The following is a 25,878-nucleotide window of genomic DNA, read 5'->3' as shown; positions in this document are numbered from 1 at the left end:
ACGAGGAAAGGTTGCAGCATTTGGGGCTTTTTAGTTTAGAGAAAAGGCGGGTCAGAGGAGACATGATAGAAGTGTATAAAATTATGCATGGCATTGAGAAAGTGGATAGAGAAAAGTTCTTCTCCCTCTCTCATAATACTAGAACTCGTGGACATTCAAAGAAGCTGAATGTTGGAAGATTCAGGACAGACAAAAGGAAGTACTTCTTTACTCAGCGCATAGTTAAACTATGGAATTTGCTCCCACAAGATGCAGTAATGGCCACCAGCTTGGATGGCTTTAAAAGAAGATTAGACAAATTCATGGAGGACAGGGCTATCAATGGCTACTAGCCGTGATGGCTGTGCTCTGCCACCCTAGTCAGAGGCAGCATGCTTCTGAAAACCAGTTGCCGGAAGCCTCAGGAGGGGAGAGTGTTCTTGCACTCGGGTCCTGCTTGCGGGCTTCCCCCAGGCACCTGGTAGGCCACTGTGAGAACAGGATGCTGGACTAGATGGGCCACTGGCCTGATCCAGCAGGCTCTTCTTATGTTCTTATGTTCTTATTTTTTTTAAGCACATAGCGAGACAGTTACAAAGATGGGAGCAGTCAGTTGTTCCTCTTGGCCATTAACAAAACATTGCCGACAGCATGTTTCTGTTAGGACCAGCAATTCTATCCATCCTGGCTCATTTCGGGGTACTGAGTCAAAGAGATACTCCAATTCCTCACAGAGTCATGGGTTGGTAAATCCATGGTACTTGATGACTGGGATTTGATTTTGATTTTTGATTTTTACTTTAACCATACACAAGTGGAAGGTCTGGTGTTAAAAACAGATGTAGAGAATGGCTTGCAGCATTAACCAGGAGGACAGGTCAGATTTTGCAGTGGCACATCCTAGCAACAAGCCACAAGTCTTCTCTGTCTGTCTGTATGTGGTACATTCCTGCTTGTGACTCTTCCTTATTCCTTCCACTCCAGGAACTGCAAAGCCGTCACTTCTGGTGCTGCCTGTTGGCAGAGGCAGCTGGCACCCTTATCTTTGTCTGGGTAGTGCTGGGTGCTTCCTCCCCTGCTGGTCCTAAAGAAGTGCTCCCCTCCCCGCTCCAGCCAGCCCTTGCGGCGGGGCTGGTAGCGGTCAGCTTGGCACACTGCTTTGGGGAGATCAGTGGTGCCCAAGTCAACCCAGCACTTACAGTGGCCTTCCTGTGCACCCGCAAACTGGATGCTCTGCATGCGGCAAGCTATATCCTGGCACAATGCTTGGGTGCCATCTTAGCATCAGAGGTCTTCTACCTTGTGTTGCCCACCTCAGCCATTGGGCAATTGGTCACCCAGGTGAGTAAGCTACATTTCTTTCTCCTTCTGTAAGTTCTCCTTCCCCAGCCCACCTCTGGAAAGACATCGAACTCTGGAATTTAACTCTGCCCACCTTAGCCAAGAATAAAAATAAAATGGCTTCAACTGCTGGTGGCTACAGGGGCTGCATCAGCCTTGTGTTGTGGTATCCCATTGGCTTACTGCAGGGATGGGGAACCTTTATTGGCCCAATGGACCAGGTATTTATCTCCCCAACCCTAGTGGGCCAACTCTGACAAGAAGACAGGACTACCTACCTGTCAGTCATCTGATGTCATATTGACTCCACACCTGGCTTACTGCGATTCAGGAACCTGCTGTGCAGTGGGTCTTGAATCTGAAAGGCCTAAGGACTGTAAGGCAAGGACTACCTGAGTGTCATCTAGGGTTGCCAGATCTCCGTTTTGTGGCCTGAGACTCTGGTTTCTGGGGGTCCCCTCCAGCTCTCTGACTGACCCAGCTTAATCTCCAGACTATCAGCTTCAATTTTTTTTTTTAAAAAAAATAAGTTTCTAGTGGTCTGGTTCCTGAGATACACACCAAAACATCAGCTGCCCCCTGCGACTGTTAAATCTGTTATAGCAGCTCCCAGCAGAGCTTGGGAAAGTTACTTTTTTAAAACTACAACTCCCATCAGCCTCAGCCAGGATGGCCACTGGATTGGGCTGATGGGAGTTGTAGTTAAAAAAAAAAAACTTTCCCAAGCTCTGGCTCTAACCCCGCCCTTTCAGGATTGTAGCCAATAAGTGAAGCCAGGGTTGTGATTTGTTGACCCAGGCAGTGCCTACACTTAATTGCAACATCAGGAAATGGTGGCTTTGAGATCTTCAGTTTTTTTTTAAAAAAAATAAGTTTCTAGTGGTCTGGTTCCTGAGATACACACCAAAACATCAGCTGCCCCCTGTGACTGTTAAATCTGTTATAGCAGCTCCCAGCAGAGCTTGGGAAAGTTACTTTTTTAAAACTACAACTCCCATCAGCCTCAGCCAGGATGGCCACTGGATTGGGCTGATGGGAGTTGTAGTTAAAAAAAAAAAACTTTCCCAAGCTCTGGCTCTAACCCCGCCCTTTCAGGATTGTAGCCAATAAGTGAAGCCAGGGTTGTGATTTGTTGACCCAGGCAGTGCCTACACTTAATTGCAACATCAGGAAATGGTGGCTTTGAGATCTTCAGTTTGGGTAAGTAAGAATATGGCTTAAAGTTTTTTTCCTCTTGTGTGCAAGAGTCAGACACTGGGCTGTTGGAGAGGGCAGTGCTTTGAAAACCTTGGCAATATGAAAGTATTTAATCCAATACTTGCTTTTCTGGCAGTAAAGCAATGCTAATCCCACGTACCTGAAGTAAACCCCATTGAATTCATGAATTCATGACCTTTGAGTAGACATGGTTCGGATTGTGCTGTAAATTAATAGGACTTTTGAGTAAACATAACAAAGAATTGTGTTTGTGTTGTAAATCTTTCTCTCCCCCGTCAATCCTATTTTTAAAGCAATTAGGCAGGGTTTACCTAGGTATCACATTTTTTATTATGTAGGAAACTAATACTGATTTTTAAACAAATGTTCTGCAATGACCAACTGGTTTGACAACAAACTATTATATGGGATGTATATTTACAAGTGTGTGTTTGTATGGAGCCTTTCCAACAACCCTGTGAGGTACGGTTGGTGATTGGAAAACAAGGCAGCTCACAATAAGAAGTAGATCCCTTTAAAAACCAATAACCGTAAAACAAGTATAAACAGTTGCAAAACAGCTTAAAGTGGCATGATTTTGAATTTTGGGTTGGGTGAATGAAGTTTATATATTTGTTTTTATTTATTATTTGATTTATATCCCGCCCTTCCTCTCAGTAGGAGCCCAGGGCGGCAAACAAAAGCACTAAAAACACTTTAAAAATCATAAAAGCAGACTTTAAAATATATTAAAACAAAACATCTTTAAAAACATCTTTAAAAGCTGTGACTCCAAAATTTATTTATGTATTTTATTTACAACAGTTATATACTGCTTTATTGTAAAAAAAAAAAATCTCAAAGCGGTTGACAGAAAGAATTAAAACAATAAAATTATTGGCAAAAACAAAGACATGTATTGAAAAACATTCAAATTAATAAAACCAACAATGAGTTAAAAACAGATTTAAAAACACAATAGCTTCTGCATGTGTGGATAGGCTTGCCTAAACAAAAATGATTTTAGCAGGTGCTGAAAAAAGGCATCTGCCTAATGTCAATAGGTAAGGAGTTCCAAAGTGTAGGTACTGCCGCTTTGTTGTTGTTGTTGTTATGTGCCTTCAAGTCAATTTTGACTTATGGTGACCCTATGAATCGGTGACCTCCAATAGCATCTGTCATGAACCACCCTGCTCAGATCTTGTAAGTTCAGGTCTGTGGCTTCCTTTATGGAATCAATCCATCTCTTGTTTGGTCTTCTTTTTCTACTCCCTTCTGTTTTTCTGTCTTGCCTTGTCTAGTGAATCATGTCTTCTCATTATGTGTCCAAAGTATGCTATGTGTCCAAAGTCAGAGGAAGGCAATGGTAAACCACCTCTGAATACCTCTTACCATGAAAACCCTATGAACAGAGTATCCAAAATGCTGCCACTTTACAGGACTGATGTCTTACAAGAGCAGAACAAGTACTATGTGGCACCCATAACATGGAAAGCACAGCTTGAACTTGGCCTGGTAGCAAATCAGCAACCAATGCAGATTTCAGAGCAGAGGTATTATGTGTGGATAGGATCTCACTCATGTCAGCAATTATGCCGCAGCATTCTACATTAACTGACTGGTTGCCAGGATTTTTTTAGCTTTGGGTTTCGGTTATGAATCCTGACTGGTTGTAGGATGCTAAGTTGTCTGCCTTACTCATAGGAATCTTGTTGTGGTTGATATGGTATTGCATTTAGGAAAGCATCACTGTCTTTCGTTTTTCTTTTTCTGTTTGCCTTTCATTTACCTTTAACCTCACTCCCTTACATCCATAGAAGCAACAGCAGTGGTTGCATGTGCTCAGCTCAACCCCCTAAAACCCATTGATGATGCACCTTGTTGGTTTCATGGCAGTTTGTTTCTTGCCCAATAGTGGTAAAAGAGAATTCACATATTTGAAAGTGTGGCTGTAGTTGTTGTTCCCAGGCTGCTGCCTGTGAAGGTAGACCAAACCATGTGTGTTTTCTCTCTGTCAATTATTACTGACTGGAATTGGGCTGACTGTCAACGTGAGTTTATAGCAGCCCACAGGGTAGACAGAAAGGGTAGAGAATCTTCTTACTCTTACTCATTTCTGAGACCTCTCTCTGAAGTGAAGGGTCAAATCTGTAAAGAAGTTTGGAGCAGCCACATTAAAAGATAAGGGCAGGGCATTCCAAGCAAGAGGTTACCAACCCTGCTTTGATATGGATATTTTTGCAGAGGATCCATAGTCAAGCTTTACCAATCCAAACTATATCTACTCAGAAGTAAGTCCTGTTGAGTTCTATGGGGCTTAGTCCCTTAGTAAATGGGTTTAGAATTGCAGCCTTCAGGGGCATCCATCTTTACTCCCAAATGCTCCCATCTAACATCTCCACAACACTAGGCTCCTTTCTTCCTACAGTGGTCTTCTGGTGACTGGACTGGCCTGAAGGCACTTAAACCCTTCTTGCCGAAAGCAAGTAGGCTAGATTAAATGTTCCCTACCCAGGCTCCATCTTTTAGCCAAGATTTCTAGCTTAATTTCCAATCAGATTTTTTTTTTAATTGTATGCTCCAAGCAACTGTGATTGAGGCTTAATGTATCATGCTTAATGACATCACTTGGGCCCGCCCCATGACATCACTTGGGCCCGCCCCTAAAATCTCAGGTTTTGGGATGCTTCTGACCTGGCAACCCTAGTGCCATCATACTGGCTACATGTCACTTTTGCTTTCCCCCACCCTCACAACTTTGCCTGTCTTTGCCTATTTCCCAGTAGGCCTTTGCCCTTTTATCCCCACTTCCCATTTGCTACTCTAAGTGCCGCCTTGTTCTGCAGACTAATTGGCTGTCTAATTCTCATCTGGTATGATCTCTTGGATCAGAAGATCTGTTTGGGCTTCCCTCTGCATCCTGCCACCACCAAAAAGCACCTCATTTCACACTGTTATGGGTATTATTATCTTTTAGTTATAAAAGTACATAGTTGCAAGGGCAACAATGCCTGGGCAAAATCTGGACCTGATGTTAAATGGTAGCTATCTTGGTTATCAAAATGTAGAACAAAAAATAACAAAAATTACTGTATCAGTAATGTGATTTATAACATTTCTCCACCTCCATCTGTGACAATTTTAAATAAATGTGGCAAGCCATTTATTTACTATTTATTGTTGTTGTTGTTTGGATTCTTCATGATACAAGCAAGTATTTTGCACGCACGAACGCACGAGCTACAACTACCCAAAGAAGATTAGCCAGAGCTGTAATTAATATGGTGGGGTCAAACATACTGTGTGTGTGTTATGGGCCTTCAAGTCGATTACGACTTATGGTGACCCTATGAATCAGCGACCTCCAGTAGCATCTGTTGTAAACCACCCTGTTCAGGTCTGTGGCTTCCTTTATAGAATCAATCCATCTCTTGTTTGGTCTTCCTCTTTTTCTACTCCCTTCTGTTTTTCCCTGCATTATTGTCTTTTCTAGTGAATCATGTCTTCTCATGATGTGTCCAAAGTATGATAACCTCAGTTTCATCATTTTAGCTTCTAATGATGGTTCTGGTTTAATTTATTCTAACACCCAATTATTTGTCTTTTCACGGCATACTAAATGGTTCATGGAATCATAGGATTTTAGGGTTGCAGCCAATGTTGGTTCTATGCAGGGTAGACCTCTTGAAGTTAATAGACACAAATAACTTACGTTCATTAATTTCAGTGGGTCTACTGCTCTCAGTAGGACTTTGTTGGATACCACCCATAGAGTTAGAGGGTGCGTTTGAGGTCATCTAGTCTATTCCCACACTCAGTGCAGGAATGTGGGATAGTAGAACACACAATACATTTAAAGATGTACAATAAGATCAGCTGGTTGAAAACATTATACATTAACAACTTCAACATAAAAATAATATGAACTGTAAAATATTTTAGCATATTGTTGAAATGTTATGAGATTTTTTGGGGGGGGGAGGAACCTTTCTGACCTCCCTCTTTTTCAACCTTTTTAAAATGTGGCTCTATTTCAGGTCAGCAATGAGGGGAATGCTGGACAGGCCTTGGGGATGGAGGCTTTTTCCACTTTCCAGCTGGCTCTCACCATCTTCGCTGTGGAAGACCACCGGAAGCGTGAGTCAGGTGAACCTGGAATCTTGGCCATTGGCTTCTCTGTAATAGCGGGAGCACTAGCTGCGGTAAGAGCCTTTGCAGCCACATAAGCAGTCCCTTTAAGGCATTGGTTAGAAATGCCAAACTGATTGAATGAAAGTTTTGTGTCTAGAAATCTGTGCCCATAATCTGAAGACATCTACACTACAACTGAAGGCTTATTTTTATCATTACTTTTTCCAGGTGCATCAGATGCCAGCATTCCTCATATCTCTATAAGACTGAGAGAATGTCAGATTTAATTATTTCAATTGAGCAATACCCTAGTCCTCATGACTTCAGAAAATATTTACTTAAGAGATGCTCTGTCTTCAGAGAGCAAAGGTGTTGCACTTTGGCTTTATAATGGATATACTTTCCAATATACAATCTTATATTCTTTCTATTGCTGCCTGTGATGTTCCTGTATTAGTGTAAATAGGGTAAGTGCTGTTTGTATAGGAGATACATAGTAAGTAGAATGAAAGAGGAAGGGGGAGTGAATGGGCAGTAGAATGCTGGATGATTGGCTGAATGTTTAAAATGGCTGACAGTATAAAAGGAAGAATGACAGGTAAATCTGGGTGGACGTTGGTGGACTTGAGAGGGTTGTTTTGGTGGGTTTTGAGAGGAGATTGTGTGGAGAGTTGGTGGATGTGAGGAGAGGGTGGAGTTCGGATTAATACTAAGACCAGTACCTCAGGAATAGATGAAACCATATGCTTAAGTGCCTTTATAAAGAAATCTTGTTATCTTTGTTATATTTAATAAATACTTTTGGTTTACCAAAGGCCTGATCCTTGGCTGGGGTTTCACAGACCAGAAGGGAGGGTAAGGTAAATACCAAGGCTGAACTGTAGCAAATGGTGGCAGCGGGGAAGGGAAGAATATAACACCACAAGTATTCAGAGCAAACCAGAATTATAAGCAGTCTGAGTAAATCAAAGGGATTGGGACAGCTTAAGCACGCAGTCACAGAGGTAACCTAATTGAGGGAGACTCAGGCAGAGTCTCTGGGAATACTGGTTATAGGATGTGACTGGTGGTGCTGCCTAGCAGGGGGATCTGTTGAGATATGTGCTAGAGCAGGGAGAGAAACCATAAAAAAGGACAGTCCGGACTGGTGGAGTCCCTGGTAGTGCCTAGAGACAGGCAGTAACCACGAGCAGGTAGAAACCTGACAGGGAGAGCCAGGGAAGGGTGTCACACTGCCCCTATACCCTTCAGTGCCAGTGAGGTAGAGAAGCAGTGATTCTGACTGAAAACTGGCAATCACAAGGCTCCAGAAAGGGATCATTCAGTCTTGGGCGAATAAAGAGTTAGCTCATGCTGGAAGCAGGGGATCGCTTTTAACCCCTGCACACAAACATGCATTTAGGAGGACTGACAAGTCAGAAAGTATGCCAAAACCAACATTTGCACATAGAATAAGTTTGTATGGAAATACATGTATATTTTCACGATTCTGGCTACAAAATTGGGGAGAGGTTGGACTGGTTTTTTTAGTGCAAAAACTTTTATACCATACTAGTGCTGAAGGTTTATTCAAAAGTGAAGCAAATTGAATCGCAATAGTTGGGAATAGACTGTGAGACTATATGGACAGGGACTTCCATTTTTTCTGTCTGTTCAGCATCTAACATTTAATATGTGGTTTATAAACAATCGATGATGAGAAAGAGGACACTTTTGGTGGTGGCTGTTTTTAAAATAATGAATACAAACTAACTCAGACAGCGATCTACTAAAGGAGACAAATGGACCAACATTGATCATACCATTTGTGCTGTTTTTGCAGGGCACATTCTCTGGAGGCAGTATGAACCCAGCCCGGTCACTGGGACCAGCTGTAGTGACAGGAATCTGGGAGCATCACTGGGTGAGTAGATGCTGGAATGCCCTTTGAGGGAGGGAGGATGCTCTGCCCTCCCCCTTTTCTGGCTTCATGTATTTTAATTGGCCCTCCAGTCTGCTTTGAAGCCGTGGGTGCTGTGATTGTGTATTGCCCTCTAAAATGCGTGGGAAACCTGTGGGCCTGCAGATGTTGCTGGACTGCAACCTCCATCATCCCTGACCACTGGTCATGCAGGATGGGAATTGTAGTCCAGAAACATCTAGAGCACCACAGGCTCTCCAGCCTTCCTTTAAGATGTGTTTGCCAGTGCCCGCTCTGAGTCCTTTTACCCGATTTTTCATTCTAGTTAGGGATGGGGAACTTGTGGCCTTCCAGATGTTGCTGGACTACAGCTCCTGTGATCCCTGAACACTGACCATGCTGGCTAGGGCTGATGCGAGGTGGAATCCAACAGCATCTGGAGGGGCACAGAGTCCCTACAATAACCCAGATGTGCTGGTTCCCTGCCTGTCTTGGTGCCCCACTTAGTTAATTCAGTTATCCCTGAAAACCTTAAAACTGCCTCCTTACCAATCCCGGTGAGTTTTGTGCCATCCTCTCTCCCTCACACCCTTCCCAAAGACGATATATTGCAGATCCCACTTCATGCTCTCTGTTTCCTTCCTTCCAGGTGTACTGGCTTGGCCCTGTTCTGGGTGCAGTCCTTGCTGGAATATCCTACGAATTCTTCTTTGCTAACAATGCTTCACGGGAGAAGCTGGTTGCCTGCCTGACCTGCCGTGACATTGAGATTGTGGAGGCGGCCAGCGTGTCTCGTTCCTCCCTCTCTGCTCCCACCAAACCGCCTTGCAAGGGAGAACACAGCACTGAGTAGAAGGCGGCAACTTCCGCACTCTTAGGTCTGCCAGGCTTCCTGCTATCCCAATGCAACAAAAGTCCCTCATCAGTGCTTTCTTGCTGCTTTTACCTAGTTGCTATCTTCCATATCTATATATATTACCACCTGAGCCCTGGCATTGCACTGGGACTAGGTTCTGAGCCCCTAAAGGTGGCACAGGCTGACAGTTACGGCACTGAGCACTGCCAGGAATGTTGGGTTCATTCCCAGCTTAGAGAGCATGGCAGTCTAATGGGCTAACACAAGGAAGAGGTGGAAACCAGGATTCCTGGGTTCTCGTGGGATAAGATCCAGTGAACTCAAGCAAGTGATCCAGGAACTTGGTGTTCTGGTTTCTGTGCCCAGGACTGATATAGCAACTAGTGAAGGGTTAGAAACCAAGCCTGCTAGGTTTTATTCCATGCTCTGTCACTGGTTTATTGTGCAGATGTAGATTTACTGGCAGATCTCTCTAATGATTTGCAGTAAATCAGCATGGATTTCTGAGTCCCAGTTGTTTAACAATAGCAGCAACAAAATGACTCCCCCCAGCCCTTAAATTATACTCTGAAGAAAGCTTGGCTTTTGTGTGTGTGGAAGGACTGTGATCTCTGTTTGTTCTGGTACTAAAATATTTCTGAGATCAGAAGTCCTTAATTCTAAGTGTATGTCTTTTGCAACACCCTCTTGTTAGTGGATCTTGGGGGTTCTAGCAACTACTACTGCTAGATCTGCAAGCTTGAAGTCTGCCCATTCCTGCCCAAGGCAAGCTCCTTCCCCAGGCCTCACTGGCCTCACAGTACACCACTCATTGGAGAACATCTGGAAAGGACTACTGAGCCTCTTTGTCCTTTTTGCCACATGGGTGGAGTTTAGGTTTACCAACCCCCTCTTTAAACAAGATGCACAATCAAGGGGAGAGTGCAACTGAGCACAGGGCAGTATGGCAATTCCCCTCTGTTGGTGCCTCAAACAAGCTGGGCCTGCGGAAGTACTGAGCCCGGCAAATCCCATTGTCTTTGCCTCTTCCAGGTCTGGAAGTTTTCCCCTACCTGCCCAATCACTCAGCAAGCTGACAAATCCTCTGGAGCCAAGAAAAACCCGGAGCAGATTCCACTGCCCCACTGCCATGGAGCCACCAGCCGCCACTGCACCACAATGAATCTTTTTGGTTCCCTTGACGTGGAGATCCCTGGAGCAGGTGTTTTAAACCAATACAGAAACATGTGGTCAAAGAGATTTCCAGCTAGCCTCTCAAAGTCACTATATCTGGGAGTAGAAATAGAGGAGCAATACCGTGACACTCAGAGTGAATCACAGTTGCAAAAAAAAAAAAAAGGTGTTTGCAAACCCTCCACATGGCTGCAGATTTGCAGAGGGTGTGACAGACGACTATGCTACTACATATAAATCCCACCAAGCCAACAGTAGGAATGGGGGAGAAATTCAATCCAGTTTGTATTTAAAGGCAAAACTACCTAATTCTCACTTTCCAAAACAATATGTGAACTGAAACATGGTCATCCTTTGAAGTTTGCACTTCTCTGAATTTTGCATGCAGTTATAAGAACATAAGAAGAGCCTGCTGGATCAGGCCAGTGGCCCATCTAGTCCAGCATCCTGTTCTCACAGTGGCCAACCAGGTGCCTGGGGGAAGCCCACAAGCAGGACCCGAGTGCAAGAACACTCTCCCCTCCTGAGGCTTCCGGCAACTGGTTTTCAGAAGCATGCTGCCTCTGACTAGGGTGGCAGAGCACAGCCATCATGGCTAGTAGCCATTGATAGCCCTGTCCTCCATGAATTTGTCTAATCTTCTTTTAAAGCCATCCAAGCTGGTGGCCATTACTGCATCTTGTGGGAGCAAATTCCATAGTTTAACTATGCGCTGAGTAAAGAAGTACTTCCTTTTGTCTGTCCTGAATCTTCCAACATTCAGCTTCTTTGAATGTCCACGAGTTCTAGTATTATGAGAGAGGGAGAAGAACTTTTCTCTATCCACTTTCTCAATGCCATGCATAATTTTATACACTTCTATTATGTCTCCTCTGACCTGGCTTTTCTCTAAACTAAAAAGCCCCAAATGCTGCAACCTTTCCTCGTAAGGGAGTCGCTCCATCCCCTTGATCATTCTGGTTGCCCTCTTCTGAACCTTTTCCAACTCTATAATATCCTTTTTGAGATGAGGCGACCAGAACTGTACACAGTATTCCAAATGCGGCCGCACCATAGATATATACAACGGCATTATGATATCGGCTGTTTTATTTTCAATACCTTTCCTAATTATTGCTAGCATGGAATTTGCCTTTTTCACAGCTGCTGCACACTGGGTCGACATTTTCATCGTGCTGTCCACCACAACCCCGAGGTCTCTCTCCAGGTTGGTCACCGCCAGTTCAGACCCCATGAGCGTATATGTGAAATTCAGATTTTTTGCTCCAATATGCATAATTTTACACTTGTTTATATTGAATTGCATTTGCCATTTTTCCGCCCATTCACCCAGTTTGGAGAGATCTTTTTGGAGCTCTTCGCAATCCCTTTTTGTTTTAACAACCCTGAACAATTTAGTGTCATCAGCAAACTTGGCCACTTCACTGCTCACTCCTAATTCTAGGTCATTAATGAACAAGTTGAAAAGTACAGGTCCCAATACCGATCCTTGAGGGACTCCACTTTCTACAGCCCTCCATTGGGAGAACTGTCCATTTATTCCTACTCTCTGCTTTCTGCTTCTTAACCAATTCCTTATCCACAAGAGGACCTCTCCTCTTATTCCATGACTGCTAAGCTTCCTCAGAAGCCTTTGGTGAGGTACCTTGTCAAACGCTTTTTGAAAGTCTAAGTACGCTATGTCCACTGGATCACCTCTATCTATATGCTTGTTGACACTCTCAAAGAATTCTAATAGGTTACTGAGACAGGACTTTCCCTTGCAGAAGCCATGCTGGCTCTGCTTCAGCAAGGCTTGTTCTTCTATGTGCTTAGTTAATCTAGCTTTAATAATACTTTCTACCAGTTTTCCAGGGACAGAAGTTAAGCTAACTGGCCTGTAATTTCCGGGATCCCCTCTGGATCCCTTTTTGAAGATTGGCGTTACATTTGCCACTTTCCAGTCCTCAGGCACGGAGGAGGACCCGAGGGACAAGTTACATATTTTAGTTAGCAGATCAGCAATTTCACCTTTGAGTTCTTTGAGAACTCTCGGGTGGATGCCATCCGGGCCCGGTGATTTGTCAGTTTTTATATTGTCCATTAAGCTTAGAACTTCCTCTCTCGTTACCACTATTTGTCTTAGTTCCTCAGAATCCCTTCCTGCAAATGTTAGTTCAGGTTCAGGGATCTGCCCTATATCTTCCACTGTGAAGACAGATGCAAAGAATTTATTTAGCTTCTCTGCAATCTCCTTATCGTTCTTTAGTACACCTTTGACTCCCTTATCATCCAAGGGTCCAATTGTCTCCCTAGATGGTCTCCTGCTTTGAATGTATTTATAGAATTTTTTGTTGTTGGTTTTTATGTTCTTAGCAATGTGCTCCTCAAATTCTTTTTTAGCATCCCTTATTGTCTTCTTGCATTTCTTTTGCCAGAGTTTGTGTTCTTTTTTATTTTCTTCATTCGGACAAGACTTCCATTTTCTGAAGGAAGACTTTTTGCCTCTAAGAGCTTCCTTGACTTTGCTCGTTAACCATGCTGGCATCTTCTTGGCCCTGGCGGTACCTTTTCTGATCTGCGGTATGCACTCCAGTTGAGCTTCTAATATAGTGTTTTTAAACAACTTCCAAGCATTTTCGAGTGATGTGACCCTCTGGACTTTGTTTTTCAGCTTTCTTTTTACCAATCCCCTCATTTTTGTGAAGTTTCCTCTTTTGAAGTCAAATGTGACCATGTTGGATTTTCTTGGCAATTGGCCAGTTACATGTATGTTTAATTTAATAGCACTGTGGTCACTGCTCCCAATCGGTTCAACAACACTTACATCTCGCACCAGGTCCCCACTGAGGATTAAGTCCAGGGTTGCCGTCCCTCTGGTCGGTTCCATGACCAACTGGTCTAGGGAATAGTCATTTAGAATATCTAGAAACTTTGCTTCTTTGTCATGACTGGAACACATATGCAGCCAGTCTTATGTCCGGGTAGTTGAAGTCACCCATTACTACCACATTTCCTAGTTTGGATGCTTCCTCAATTTCATATCTCATCTCAAGGTCTCCCTGAGCATTTTGATCAGGGGGACGATAGATCGTTCCCAGTATTAAGTCCCTCCTGGGGCACGGTATCACCACCCACAACGATTCTGTGGAGGAGTCTGCCTCTTTTGGGGTTTCGAGTTTGCTGGATTCAATGCCTTCTTTCACGTATAGAGCGACTCCGCCACCAATACGTCCTTCCCTGTCCTTCCGATATAGTTTATATCCAGGGATAACCGTATCCCACTGGTTTTCTCCATTCCACCAGGTCTCGGTTATGCTCACTATATCAATGCTCTTCTCTAAGACCAAGCACTCCAGTTCTCCCATCTTGGTTCGGAGGCTCCTAGCATTAGCGTACAGGCACTTGTAAGCAGTGTCTCTCTTCAAGTGTCTTTGGCACTTGTGGTTAGGCCTGTGGTAATTTTGCTCTTCTGAATTTATATCCTGTGCCCCTGCTCTCACAATGCCTACTTCTAGGCCTACCCCTTTTAAAATTTCATCATTTCTTTGGTTTTTATCCCAGGGGGGAGGTTTATTCCGAACCGGACCTTTCTCAGCTCCTGTCGGGTTTCCCCCCTCAGTCAGTTTAAAAGCTGCTCTGCTACCTTTTTAATTTTAAGTGCCAGCAGTCTGGTTCCATTCTGGTTCAAGTGGAGCCCGTCCCTTTTGTACAGGCCCGGCTTGTCCCAAAATGTTCCCCAGTGCCTAACAAATCCGAACCCTTCCACCCGACACCATCGTCTCATCCATGCATTGAGACTGCGAAGCTGGGCCTGTCTGGCTGGTCCTGCGCGTGGAACCGGTAGCATTTCAGAGAAAGCCACCTTGGAGGTCCTGGCTTTCAGCATCCTACCTAGCAACCTAAATTTTGCTTCCAGGACCTCACGGCTGCATTTCCCCATGTCGTTGGTGCCAACGTGCACCACGACCACTGACTCCTTCCCAGCACCGTCTACCAAACTATCTAAACGACGGGCGATATCCGCAACCTTCGCACCAGGCAGGCAAAACACCTTGCGGTCTACACGCCCATCACACACCCCACTGTCTATGTTCCTAATGATCGAATCACCCACTACAAGGATCCCTCCACCCACTGGAGATATATCCTCGGCACGAGAGGATAGCTGCTCATCCCCCAAGGAATGGGTCCCTTCTAAGGGATCATTTCCCTCTTCCTCAGCTGGATGCTCTCCTTCCCCGAGACCATCGTTCTCCATGATAGCAGGAGAGCTATCATCGTTGGAGTGGGACACAGCTATAACGTCCCTGAAGGCCTCCTCCACACACCTCTCTGCCTCTCTCAGCTTTTCCAGGTCCGCCACCTTGGCCTCAAGGAAATGAAGTCGTTCCTGGAGAGCCAGGAGCTCATTGCACCGAGAGCACACCCACGACTTCTGTCCAACAGGCAGATAGTCGTACATGCTGCAGGCGGTGCAAAACACTGGAAAGCCCCCACACCCCTGCTGGCTTCTTACCTGCATAGTTTTGTTTAAGGTTTATTACGTCAATGGGTTGGAGACTGCGGTTTAGTTGAGGTCAGGGAACAGACGGGCAGAGTGGGGGGCCCTGACCTCCTTGCCCTGCTGCCGAACTCGCTCTGCTGCTTAATTCGCCTTGATGCTTTGTCAGCTGGGGCTCCCTCTAGCTCATGCAGCAGGCTCCCTCGCTAGGGTGCTCTGACTTTATATGTGTGGCTGGTTCCTCCCAGCTACTGCTGCCAGCCAATGATGTGTTACTTGAGGCTGATGGCTATCAGCTGGGGCTTAACTCTTTAGTATTCTCTCAGGCTTCCTTCCTTCCTGAGCGAGGGGCGGGGCTGTTTAAGCTTTTGGCTGCTTTTAATCTAATCAAGGGGCTGCGCCTTCCAGGCAAGTCTTTTGTGTTTGTTGTTTTCCCACCTAGAACAGCCTGACCTTTCTTTAACCTAGGGAAACAGAGCTTGTGGTTGTGTTTCAGGAAGGCTGAAGCTGCCCTTTTTAGCAAGGACTGATCTGACTCTCTCCCTGTATGTGTCGGTGGAGTTTCCTTTTCCCCCTTCTCTCCGACTGGAATTTAGCCTTGTTTACAGTGTCCTCTGAAGCTTTCCTGCTATGGTGGTGTTGAAAACTAGCTTTCTATGGGCTTCCTTCTCCTAGGATCTGTCTCCTAAGATATAGGTTCTTTCAGGATTTGGCTCCTAGCTCAGGGTGACCTTGGGCTGCCCTTATTACTCATTGCTCTGAGCTGTTTTACTTCAATTTAATAATGGAATAAATGGGAGTTACTTACCCTCTTTTTGCTCTGCTGCTTAACTCGCCCTGATGCTTTATCAGCTGGTTCTCCAGCTAGTTCTCCAGCTAAGTGATGTGTACAAATATATATATATATACACTAGGGTATATTTTGCATAAAATGCATATATTGAGGGAAAATAACAAATAAAATGCATTAAATTAGGGAAATGCGTTGAAAATATGTTAGGCAAAATTGTATACAAAAATGTCCATGTTAGTTACAATTTGCATGAAAATGCTGATTAACGTTCATGAGGATTTAAAAAAATTACAAACTGATGTGGAAGAACTAAACTTAAGGCTGGAAAAATGAGACACTGAGAGAAACCAAAACTGACATATTTGCCCATCCCTAGCCTTCTAGTAAAGGAGTTGGACCTTCTTGGTGTCCAGGGACATGGGATGCCTTATACACAGGGAGAAACAGTTTCTCTATCCTCCTAACCTTACTCTCTTGCAAATGTACTACGCAGGAGCTGGTATGAATCCTGCCCAATCCTTTGCCCCTGCTGTCATCACCCGCAACTTCACCAACCACTGGGTAAGGAGAGGTTCTGGGGGTAAGAAAGTAGGCTTACACATAATCAGGTGTGCAACAACATATCAAGCTAAGGGTTGTGGAGAAAGCTCTACGCTGATGGAAGTAAAATTCCTCCAAGGCTTTACTTCACACAATCTGGGGAAGCCCCCTTCCTGAAAATGAAGGATACCGTCCCATTCATCAAGGCAATGCTGGACAAGACAATTAGCAGCTCTCTCTGTATATGCGAAGCTCAGACAAAGGACAGGAGTTAAATTATTTTGTCTACTTCAAAGGACTGTTTGGGTCAATGGTGATGTGGAAGCACCCCACAACTCTGTGTCATCCTTAAAAGGGAGATAACGCTTACAGAAGAGTTCCATATCAATACATTCAGATGGTCTGGCAGAACAGATTGTAGTGCCACATTCATAATTTTGAACAGAGTTGCTGACATTTAAAAATTAAAATAAACAAAGCCATGAACTCCTTGCCCTCAGTTCATAACCAGCTATTTTCCCTGTTATGTGTGCTAGGACATTGCACAACAGTAGGGGCAACCCTCAACTAATCCTGAATGGTTTCCACAAGCCCATCCCTTCAAGGTTTATTGGGAAATTGACATAATTCCTCTATGTCTCACATGTATGCCAGATTCATGGCCTGAGACTGATCCTGTATCTTTAGGAGAAGAGAAAGACAGCCAAGTGCAGGTGTTCTTGCAACTTTGTAATGGGAAAAACCACAAGGTGGAATTCTCCCTTCCCCCTGCACAACTTTTAAAGATACAGAAGACCTCTTGGTTGCCAGGCCTGGCCTGGCCACGCTAATACTACTATACCTAAGGGCAATGTTCTGGGACAAGGAGGGGCAAATTGAAAAGAAAGAAATCTGCAAACAGTACTGGTGAAAACACTTTCTTAGGACAGACTCAGGCAATAATTTTAAAGAAAGTTGGGCTGATATTTTAGAGACTTTGCTTCTCACGGCATGTCTGTACATACAATTCATTTGCCCTACTGTCACCTCTGATCAAACAAGTGTTGCATGTTTTGAAGGTTTTAATAGCCTTGCAAAATCTGTTTACCACAGGTGAAAAAGTGTGATGAGTGGGCAGACCACAAGCAGTTATTGCTCTTTTAAACTATCTTCAACACTGAAAAAAAAACCCTGCTGTCCATCTCTAGCCTTGATGGAGAATGAGGTGATAGCTTCCACACTAGCCCTTTTCTCTGGAATTGCCGTCCTTTGTTCACTCCCTTTTGATGAAGCATCCAGATAATCTCATTATCAGCTGAATGCATTCCGGTGTTTTCTGTGTTATCCTCCTTTGTTCCCTGCCCCCCCCCCCGGTTTATTTGTGGCAATTTTTTGGAAATACAATGCAACTGCAGCAGAAGCTTGTCTAATATGGAGAGGTAAAAGTGCTATTGAGGTTTTTAAAGGTGCCTGTGCCTTTAATTAAAAACACCTACTTTCAAGTGCAGCCCATTTTATTGCTTCCTGATGATCATAGGCAGAAGATTGATTAATAATAACCTATTTAATACCCCTTCAACAGTTTAATTGTACTAGTATCAGTTTCTGTTCCACGGTGAGGGGAAGCTTACCAGTGTCCTGTCATTATTGTCAAGAATAGCTAACTTTGGTCAAGCTAAAATGGTTCAGACAGAGAGAATTCTGGGAGCCTTGTAGATCCCTGGGACACCCTGCTGAGGGGGATCAGTGTCAGACAGGCAATTTGCAAAAGTCAAGAAGATGCAAGTGAGATCAAAAGTCAGGAAAAGGGGATATTGCACATCAGGACCCCTGGGTGGGGCTGTCTAGCTCCCTTATCTTCAAAGGAGCTGATCACGGCTGGGGTGGAATATGGCTAATTGCCCCCCCCCTCCTTGTTGACTGCTAAACTCCATAAAAATGAAGGATGATCCTTCAGTTGTTGTTCCCTTTTTTCCATCTAACTTGATTCACCGGAGGATCTCAGGGAAAGTCTTTGGGAACCAGGCTATTCTACTGTGAGTAGGAGGTATTAAGTTAGGAAGCTCTTTATTGTGTTCTTTTGTCTGTATTGAATCTCTCACATTTGTTATTCTAATGTATCTTGTGCAGCCCAGCTGGATGAGTGACTTTGGGGAAACAATTGCTGCTCTCTTCTTGTGTATACTTTTCTTTTCTTTTTAAATAAACTACCCTTTTATAAATGGTGTGTATTGCTTGAAACTAATGATTCTAAATCTAGTCCTTGATCGCTGAACTCTACTGATTAAGGTTGATTAGTGTAGATTAATACTCCAGAGTAGAGGCTGCTATAAGTAGTCTACTCTTGGAACTCTGCTGGCATTCTAAGGTCCCCTTCCTCAGAGAAGAAAGCTGGAAAAGGGGTAGCGGCAGTTACTACCGTAATCTTAGTCCTAAAGCAGGGAGAGTTTGCCTGGGAAGCAAAGACCCAAGGGAGTTGGGACTGTTCTCAGAAGCAAAGAACCCCCCTTGGGGTGCTGAGGGCAAGGGACCCCAGGGGGACAATCTTTGACATGGTGGCAGTCGTGGGATTCTGAAATCAGTGGTTCCAAGTAAACACACCATGGTACAGAGAGCATTTGGTTCCTTTATTTTTTTTTTTAATAATTTTTATTCAAATTTTTCAAAAGACAAACAAAACAAAGTCAAAAAAACATAGCAATACATCAACAAAAAATAAAAATAAAATAGTTGACTTCCGATTTGTCGCAGATCAGCTATAAGTATATAATATACATCAAACCTGTCCCTTAATGTATACATACAGAATCCCTTTTCTCCGTAGGCTGTCTTAATTAATCGTCAAATCCCAGTATCATCATTTTATTTTGATCTTTCAACAAAAAGTCTAAGAGAGGCTTCCATTCCTTAAGAAATGTATCTGTCGATTTTTCTCTAAGTAAACATGTCAATTTGTCCATTTCTACTAAATCCATTAATTTCAATAGCCATTCTTCCATTGTTGGTATTGATTCCATTTTCCACTTTTGTGCATATAATAATCTTGCTGCCGTAATCATATATAATATTATTCTTCCATATTTCTTTTCTATTTGTTTATCCATAAAACCCAATAAAAAAAATTCTGGTTTTGACTGAATATTTATCTTTAGAATTTTTTGCATCTTCCTACCTATCTGTGCCCAAAATGATTTTGCCTTTTTACATAACCACCACATATGATAAAATGATCCTTCTTGTTGTTTACATTTCCAACAAACATTAGAAACATTACTATACATTTTTGACAACTTTTCTGGAGTCGTACCAACGGTACATCATTTTATAAAAATTTTCTTTAAGATTATAGCATAGTGTAAATTTCAAACCTTTTTTCCACATATTTTCCCATTGATCCATTTGTATGTTATGACCAAAATTTTTTGCCCACTTTACCATACACTCTTTTACTTGTTCTTCCTCCATATCCATTTTCAATAAGAGTTTATACATTTTCGCAATTATATTTTCATCATTTGTACACAATCCTATTTCAAAATCAGATTTACTTATTTCAAACCCATACATTTTCTTGTCCATTTTATATCTTTCTAACAATTGCAAATAGGCAAACCATTGAAAACTATATCCTTCCTTTGTCAGTTGTTCTCTCTCTTTCATTGTATATTCTCCATGTACATTTTCTAATAGTTCTTGATAAGTTAACCATTTCTCTTTTCCAGTCATTTCTCTTCTATAAAACGCTTCTTGACTTGAGACACATAATGGTATTTTCGAATAAAACCTTAGTTTGTATCTATTCCATATTTTCAACAGAGGACGTCTTATAAAATGATTGTTAAAGTCTACATTTACTTTTACTTTGTCATACCATAGATATCCATGCCATCCCCACTTCAAATTATGGCCCTCCAAATCCAATAGTCTTTTATTCCTCAATAAAATCCATTCCTTTATCCAGACTAAACAGCAGGCAGCAAAATAAAGTCTCAGATTTGGTAATCCCAGTCCTCCTCTTTCTTTGGCATCTTGTAGTAGTTTAAATTTAACTCTTGGTTTTTTTCCTTGCCATACAAATTTAGAGATATCTTTTTGCCATTGTTTAAAAGGTAAATCAGAGGATATTACAGGTATTGTTTGAAACAAAAACATCATTCTCGGTAATACATTCATTTTTATCACAGATATTCTACCCATTAATGACAGTTGTAGTTTATCCCATCTTAGCAAGTCTTTCTTAATCTCTGTCCATAATTTTTCATAATTATTATGAAACAACTTTGAGTTTTTATTTGTCATAATGATACCTAAATATTTCAACTTTTTTTTCTATTGTAAAATCTGACTTGTCCATTAACTCTTTCTGTTCCCTTAAAGTTAAATTTTTCACCAACATCTTTGTTTTTTGATTGTTGATCTTAAATCCTGCTAACGGTCCAAATTCTTTTAATTTGTCCATCAATATATGAATTCCTTCCAAAGGGTTTTCTAGTACAATTATCAAATCATCAGCAAATGCTCTCAATTTATATTCTTCTTTTTTTATCTTTAATCCCGAAATCCTTTTATCTTGCCTTATATCTCTAAGCAGCACTTCTAAGACCAGAATAAATAAAAGGGGAGATAATGGACATCCCTGTCTTGTACCCTTTTGTATTTCACATGAATCCGTTAAATCTCCGTTAACAATTATCTGGGCCTTCTGAGATGTATAAATCGATCTAATCCATTTTATAAAATTGTCTCCAAAATCCATTTGCTCCAAAACCTGAAACATAAATTTCCAATTCAAATTATCAAATGCTTTTTCAGCATCTAAAAAAATCAAAGCTGCTTGTTTATCATTTCGTTGTTCTAAATATTCCAACACATTCAAGACATTCCTGACGTTGTCACGTAATTGTCTTTTAGGTAAAAACCCTGATTGATCTTCCTGAATAAATTGTTGCAATATTATTTTCAATCTTTCTGCCAAGATCATTGTAAAAATTTTATAGTCATTATTCAATAGAGATATTGGCCGATAATTTTTTGTTTTAGTTAAATCTTGCTCCTCTTTAGGTATTAATGTTATATTAGCATTTTTCCAACTATCCGGTATCTTTCCCTCTTGCAGAATAAAATTCATTGTAGACTGTAAAGGTAGCAAGAGTTCTTCCTCCAAACATTTATAATACATTGCAGATAACCCATCTGGTCCTGGCGCCTTTCCTAATTTAATTTTGTTTATAGCTTCAGATATCTCTCTTGACGTAATAGGGCCATTAATAGCTTGTCTCTGAAAATCTGTAATTTTAGGCAAATTCTGTTTAGATATATACTCTTCTATTTTTTCAGATGGAATTTCCTGACACTTGTACAATGTTGAATAATATTGATGAAAAATCTTTTTGATTTTTACATTATCTGTCAGCGTCTCATCTCCTTCTTGTATCTTTAAAATAATATTTTTTGACGTTCTTTTCTTAATTTATATGCTAACCATTTCCCAGGTTTATTTGCAAATTCAAAAGTCCTTTGTTTAGCAAAATTTAGTTTCCTTTCAATTTCTCTAACTGTCAACATTGACACTTGTTTCTGTAACATTTTAATTTGATTTACAATAGAAACTTTAGTTGGATTCTTTTTCAATTCTTCCTCTTTTTGTTTTATTTCTTCCAAAATTAATTGCATTTTCTGTTGTTTCTTTTTTTTTAATTCAGAGTTACATTTAATAAAATATCCCCTCATAAATGCCTTACTTGTATCCCAAACGATATTTTCACTTGTTCCTTTATGTAAATTATGTTCAAAAAACTCTTTTAATTTCTTCTTACATTCTTGTACTACTTTGTCATTCTGAAGTAAAGATTCATTTAGTCTCCATCTAAATCCAAGACTTTTTTTTTTTAAGGTTAATATCACAGGATTGTGGTCCGAAAAACTTTTTGGTAATATATCCATTTTAAAAATATCCTTCGCTAAAATTTTAGACATCCAAATCATATCAATCCTCGAGAATGTTTTGTGTCTTTCTGAAAAATAAGTAAATTCCTTTGCGTTATCATTTATATATCTCCAGGTATCCACCAATTCTAAATGTTCCATCAGTTCAAAGCAAATCTTCGGTAATTTACCCTGTGTCTCTTTGATATTTTTTTCAGAAAGCCTATCAATTTTTGGTGAGATTACCCCATTCCAATCACCCATGACGCACCAATGATCATATGAAAACTCTGACAATTTTTCCATAAGTCCTGTGTAAAACCTTGTTTTATCTTCATTGGGAGCATAAATACCCACTATCAAAATGTTTGTACCCTGTAAAGTAATTTCAACCCCCACAAATCTACCACTATCATCCAGTAATACCAATTTAGGAAGCAATTGTGGGTTAATGTAAAGAACAACTCCATTTTTTTTTTTTGGTCCAGCTGAAATAAATTCTTCACCCAAATTTTTACAAATCAAATATTTGGAATCTTTCTTCTTAATATGAGTTTCTTGTAAACAAATTATATCCAATTTTAATTTTTTCAAATAATGAAACACTTTCTTTCTCTTCTGCGCCGTGTTGGCTCCATTTATATTCCAAGTTAGATATTTGTAATCCATCTTTAAGCGTGTATTTTAAAATGTGCCTGATGCTCCTTTTAATCCATCATCTTCCTTCCCCTCCTCTGCGTATCCTTGTTGACTTTGTTTCCCAGGAATTATATCCATATCTTTGAGTTTATCTTCTTCCATATCTTTTAAAGCTTTTCTCAAGAAGTCCCTTGCTTTTTGAACAGTATTCAATCTATATTTCTGTTGTCTGAATGTAAAGATCACTCCTTCTGGAACATCCCATCTAAATTGAATTTTGCATTGCTTAAGTTTTTCTGTAAGGGAAGCATATTCTTTTCTCTTACGTAGAAGTCTAATAGGAATTTCTTTCATCACCAGTATTTCCTTACCATCAATTTTAAAGGTATTTTTAAAGTGTTGCTGTAATACCATATCTCTGGTCGTCTTTTTTATAAAATGAACAAGCACATCTCTTGGAGTTTTTTTCATTGTTGCATATCTGGAATTAATTCTATACACTTTGTCTATTTCATGGTTGGAACAAGAAGAGCCCACTGCAGGACCCTCAGGGTGTGCCAGGCAGTCAAGCTCTGTGGAAAACCCAGAGGAAGGGGGAAGCAGAACTCCAGTGGCAGCAGGAGAATAGTGGGAAGAGCTGAGAGATCAGCTGAAAGAAATGATTGAACTGCAAAGAGGGCTGATGGGTTTACAACTGAATACTACTCAGATGCAACAGTCCAGACCCAAGAGTGCTTTGGAGAAGACTGACAAACATCTTTTGCCTGTATATTCTGCTGGTGGAGACATTTATGCATTTTTTCAAGTCTTTCAGCAAGCCTGCAGAGATCAGAAAGTTGCTCCTGAACTATGAATGAAACTATTGTGGGGACAAGCCAGCGGAGAAATCATGGAGCTTCTAGGAACCCTAGCTGAAGAGGAGCAGGATGACTACCCTTTCTTCAAAGAGATGGTGAGATAGCATTTTGCTTTAAATGTGGACTTTTGCCAGCGCAAATTTGAACATGTGCAAAAGATGCCCAAGGAAAGTTACGCTGCTTTCTCAATAAGAACCCTGAAAACCCTGCATGGAAGGGAGCAGCAGGAGTTAATACGGTGGAGGAGTTCATGAACCTGATGGCTAGAGAAAGGTTCTATAAAGGAGCTGATCACGGCAGGGCAGGGGCGGAATATGGCTAATTCCCCCCCCCCGCCCCTGTTGACCGCTAAACTCCATAAAACTGAAGGATGATCCTTCAGTTGTTGCCTTTTTTCCATCTACCTTTTCTTTTAATTTTTTATAGAAAAATAGAGCAGTTTCTCTATTTTTAAAACAACAACTATGTTTTACTTCCACTTCCAGCTAGTTGTAGAAAAAGCAATACCATGGCTGCTCTACAGGGCTCTAGTGTGGAAAAACCTGAGTTGGTAGTTTTCTGGACTTTAGAGATTGCAGGTGTGTGCCTATTTTTGAATACTTTTTAAAAAATTATTATTATTAAATTTTATTTATACCCCACCTTTCGGCCAAAGGCCCTCAAGGCGGCTTACAAAGAAAAATAAACAGGTATAAAAATACAATATAAAAATACAATAAAAGCAATACAATTTACAAAAAATTAAATAAAATAACAAATAACATTATAATAACAAATAACATTACTTTCTAATAAATACTGCACTTTATGTAGTAAACTAGCACAGCAGGGCTAAGCTAAACCTTTCTCTCTACTGCACTAGTTTTTTTTAACACACAATCTTACTGCAGTTTGAAGTAGTGCTGCCTCTAAACTCCACCAATTTTCTCTACCAGCTTTATACCTAAAAGAACAGTCTCAAGTTCCTGAAGACGAGTGCTTTCTTTATCAACCATGCTATTCCTATGCTGCCCCCCCCCGTCCCATATCTCACTGCTCCCCCTTTCCATGTGTTTCTTCCTCTTCATTCTAGGTGTTTGGGGTTGGACCAATTGGTGGTGGTGTGATGGGCAGCTTCTTGTATGACTTCATCCTCTTCCCCCGGATGTGCCCTGTCAGAGCGCTTGTCTGTCCTCAAAGGTGACTGGCCAGCTGAAACTAGTGCACCCCCAGAGCCTCCAAAGGGACAGTTTGTTATCCGGTCTCTTTCAATCAAATCGGGCAATAGAATAGGGAGAACAGGTGGGGTGGGGAGTGAAGGGGAAATATGTCACTGCCTGGTTTTTAAACAATTTCTTTTTGCAGTCAGAAATCTTGGAAATGGATTTATGGAAAAGGTGTAGGACAATTCCCTGTGTGTGTGTGTGTGTGTGTGTTCCATCTTGCTGGTCATGAGTTGTGTTCTGCTGCTTTGTTGGAGACCGTTTTGCGTAACACAGGACTGAAAGACCAATTCAGTTCAGGCTCCTTTGTTCTTTGTTCATGGCCTCTTTGATTTCCTTCACTGCTTCTAATAATCTGACCCCAGCCCCCCATCTCAGCTCTGGGGGCTTATGCCAGCAAGGTATAGAGGCTTGGCTGAAGAAGGGATCGGGGAAGGGGATCAGCTATGTGAGGAAGGGCTGAGGCTGAGAAACAGTGGCCTGACCACCAAGTAAGTTCATGGCTGAGGTGATATTTGGACCAGGGCCATGCCAGCTCATACTCTCAGTCATTGCACTGCATGGAGCCCATGGGCTGTATTTAGCCCACCAAAGCTTCTCCTGGGACACCTCCTGCTGCTTCCAGACATGTCAGGAGGAAGCACAGCTAAAAGGTATAGTGCAGGTCATATGTCGCCTGCTTCTTGTTTTAGGTAACACTAATCTCCCTGGCATCACTGATCTCCAAGCCATGGCAGAAAGAGGGCTCCCCATCATGTAAACTTAGCCCTGAGTCACCCTATCTAGCATGCAGACTTGATCCTCAAAGGCAAAACTTGGGTGGGTGGCAGATCTGATACACTAACAAAGGACATGGCTGGAGGAGAAACATTTTATTAAGGAA

General features: G+C 41.8%; 2 protein-coding genes across 5 annotated transcripts in view; both read left to right on the top strand.

Moving 5' to 3' along the window:
- The window catches only part of LOC133379598 (aquaporin-4-like), a 36,614-nt gene extending 25,927 nt beyond the window's left edge, over positions 1 to 10,687 (top strand). For 3 of the 4 annotated variants that reach the window (XM_061615201.1, XM_061615198.1, XM_061615200.1), the window contains exons 2-5: positions 964 to 1,320; positions 6,555 to 6,719; positions 8,471 to 8,551; positions 9,198 to 10,341. In XM_061615201.1, coding sequence (XP_061471185.1) covers positions 964 to 1,320; positions 6,555 to 6,719; positions 8,471 to 8,551; positions 9,198 to 9,401 — 807 coding nt within the window. In that variant the 3' untranslated portion in view covers positions 9,402 to 10,341. Of the gene's footprint in view, positions 1 to 963; positions 1,321 to 6,554; positions 6,720 to 8,470; positions 8,552 to 9,197; positions 10,342 to 10,436 lie in introns of those variants that run through there. The other variant, XM_061615199.1, reaches the window with a different exon arrangement.
- Positions 10,688 to 16,059: 5,372 nt separating this feature from the next.
- LOC133379601 (lens fiber major intrinsic protein-like) lies at positions 16,060 to 25,194 on the top strand. Its single transcript, XM_061615207.1, is given in 3 exon segments — positions 16,060 to 16,414; positions 24,866 to 24,939; positions 24,941 to 25,194. Coding segments are annotated over 3 exon segments (453 nt in total). The 5' UTR covers positions 16,060 to 16,270; the 3' UTR covers positions 25,176 to 25,194.
- Positions 25,195 to 25,878: the final 684 nt, after the last annotated feature.

The sequence above is a fragment of the Rhineura floridana genome, chromosome 3 (genome assembly GCF_030035675.1).
Source record: "Rhineura floridana isolate rRhiFlo1 chromosome 3, rRhiFlo1.hap2, whole genome shotgun sequence".
In the NCBI taxonomy this organism is placed as follows: domain Eukaryota; kingdom Metazoa; phylum Chordata; class Lepidosauria; order Squamata; family Rhineuridae; genus Rhineura; species Rhineura floridana.
Note: the sequence above shows the minus strand (reverse complement) of the source record. Positions and strands in the feature narration are given on the sequence as shown.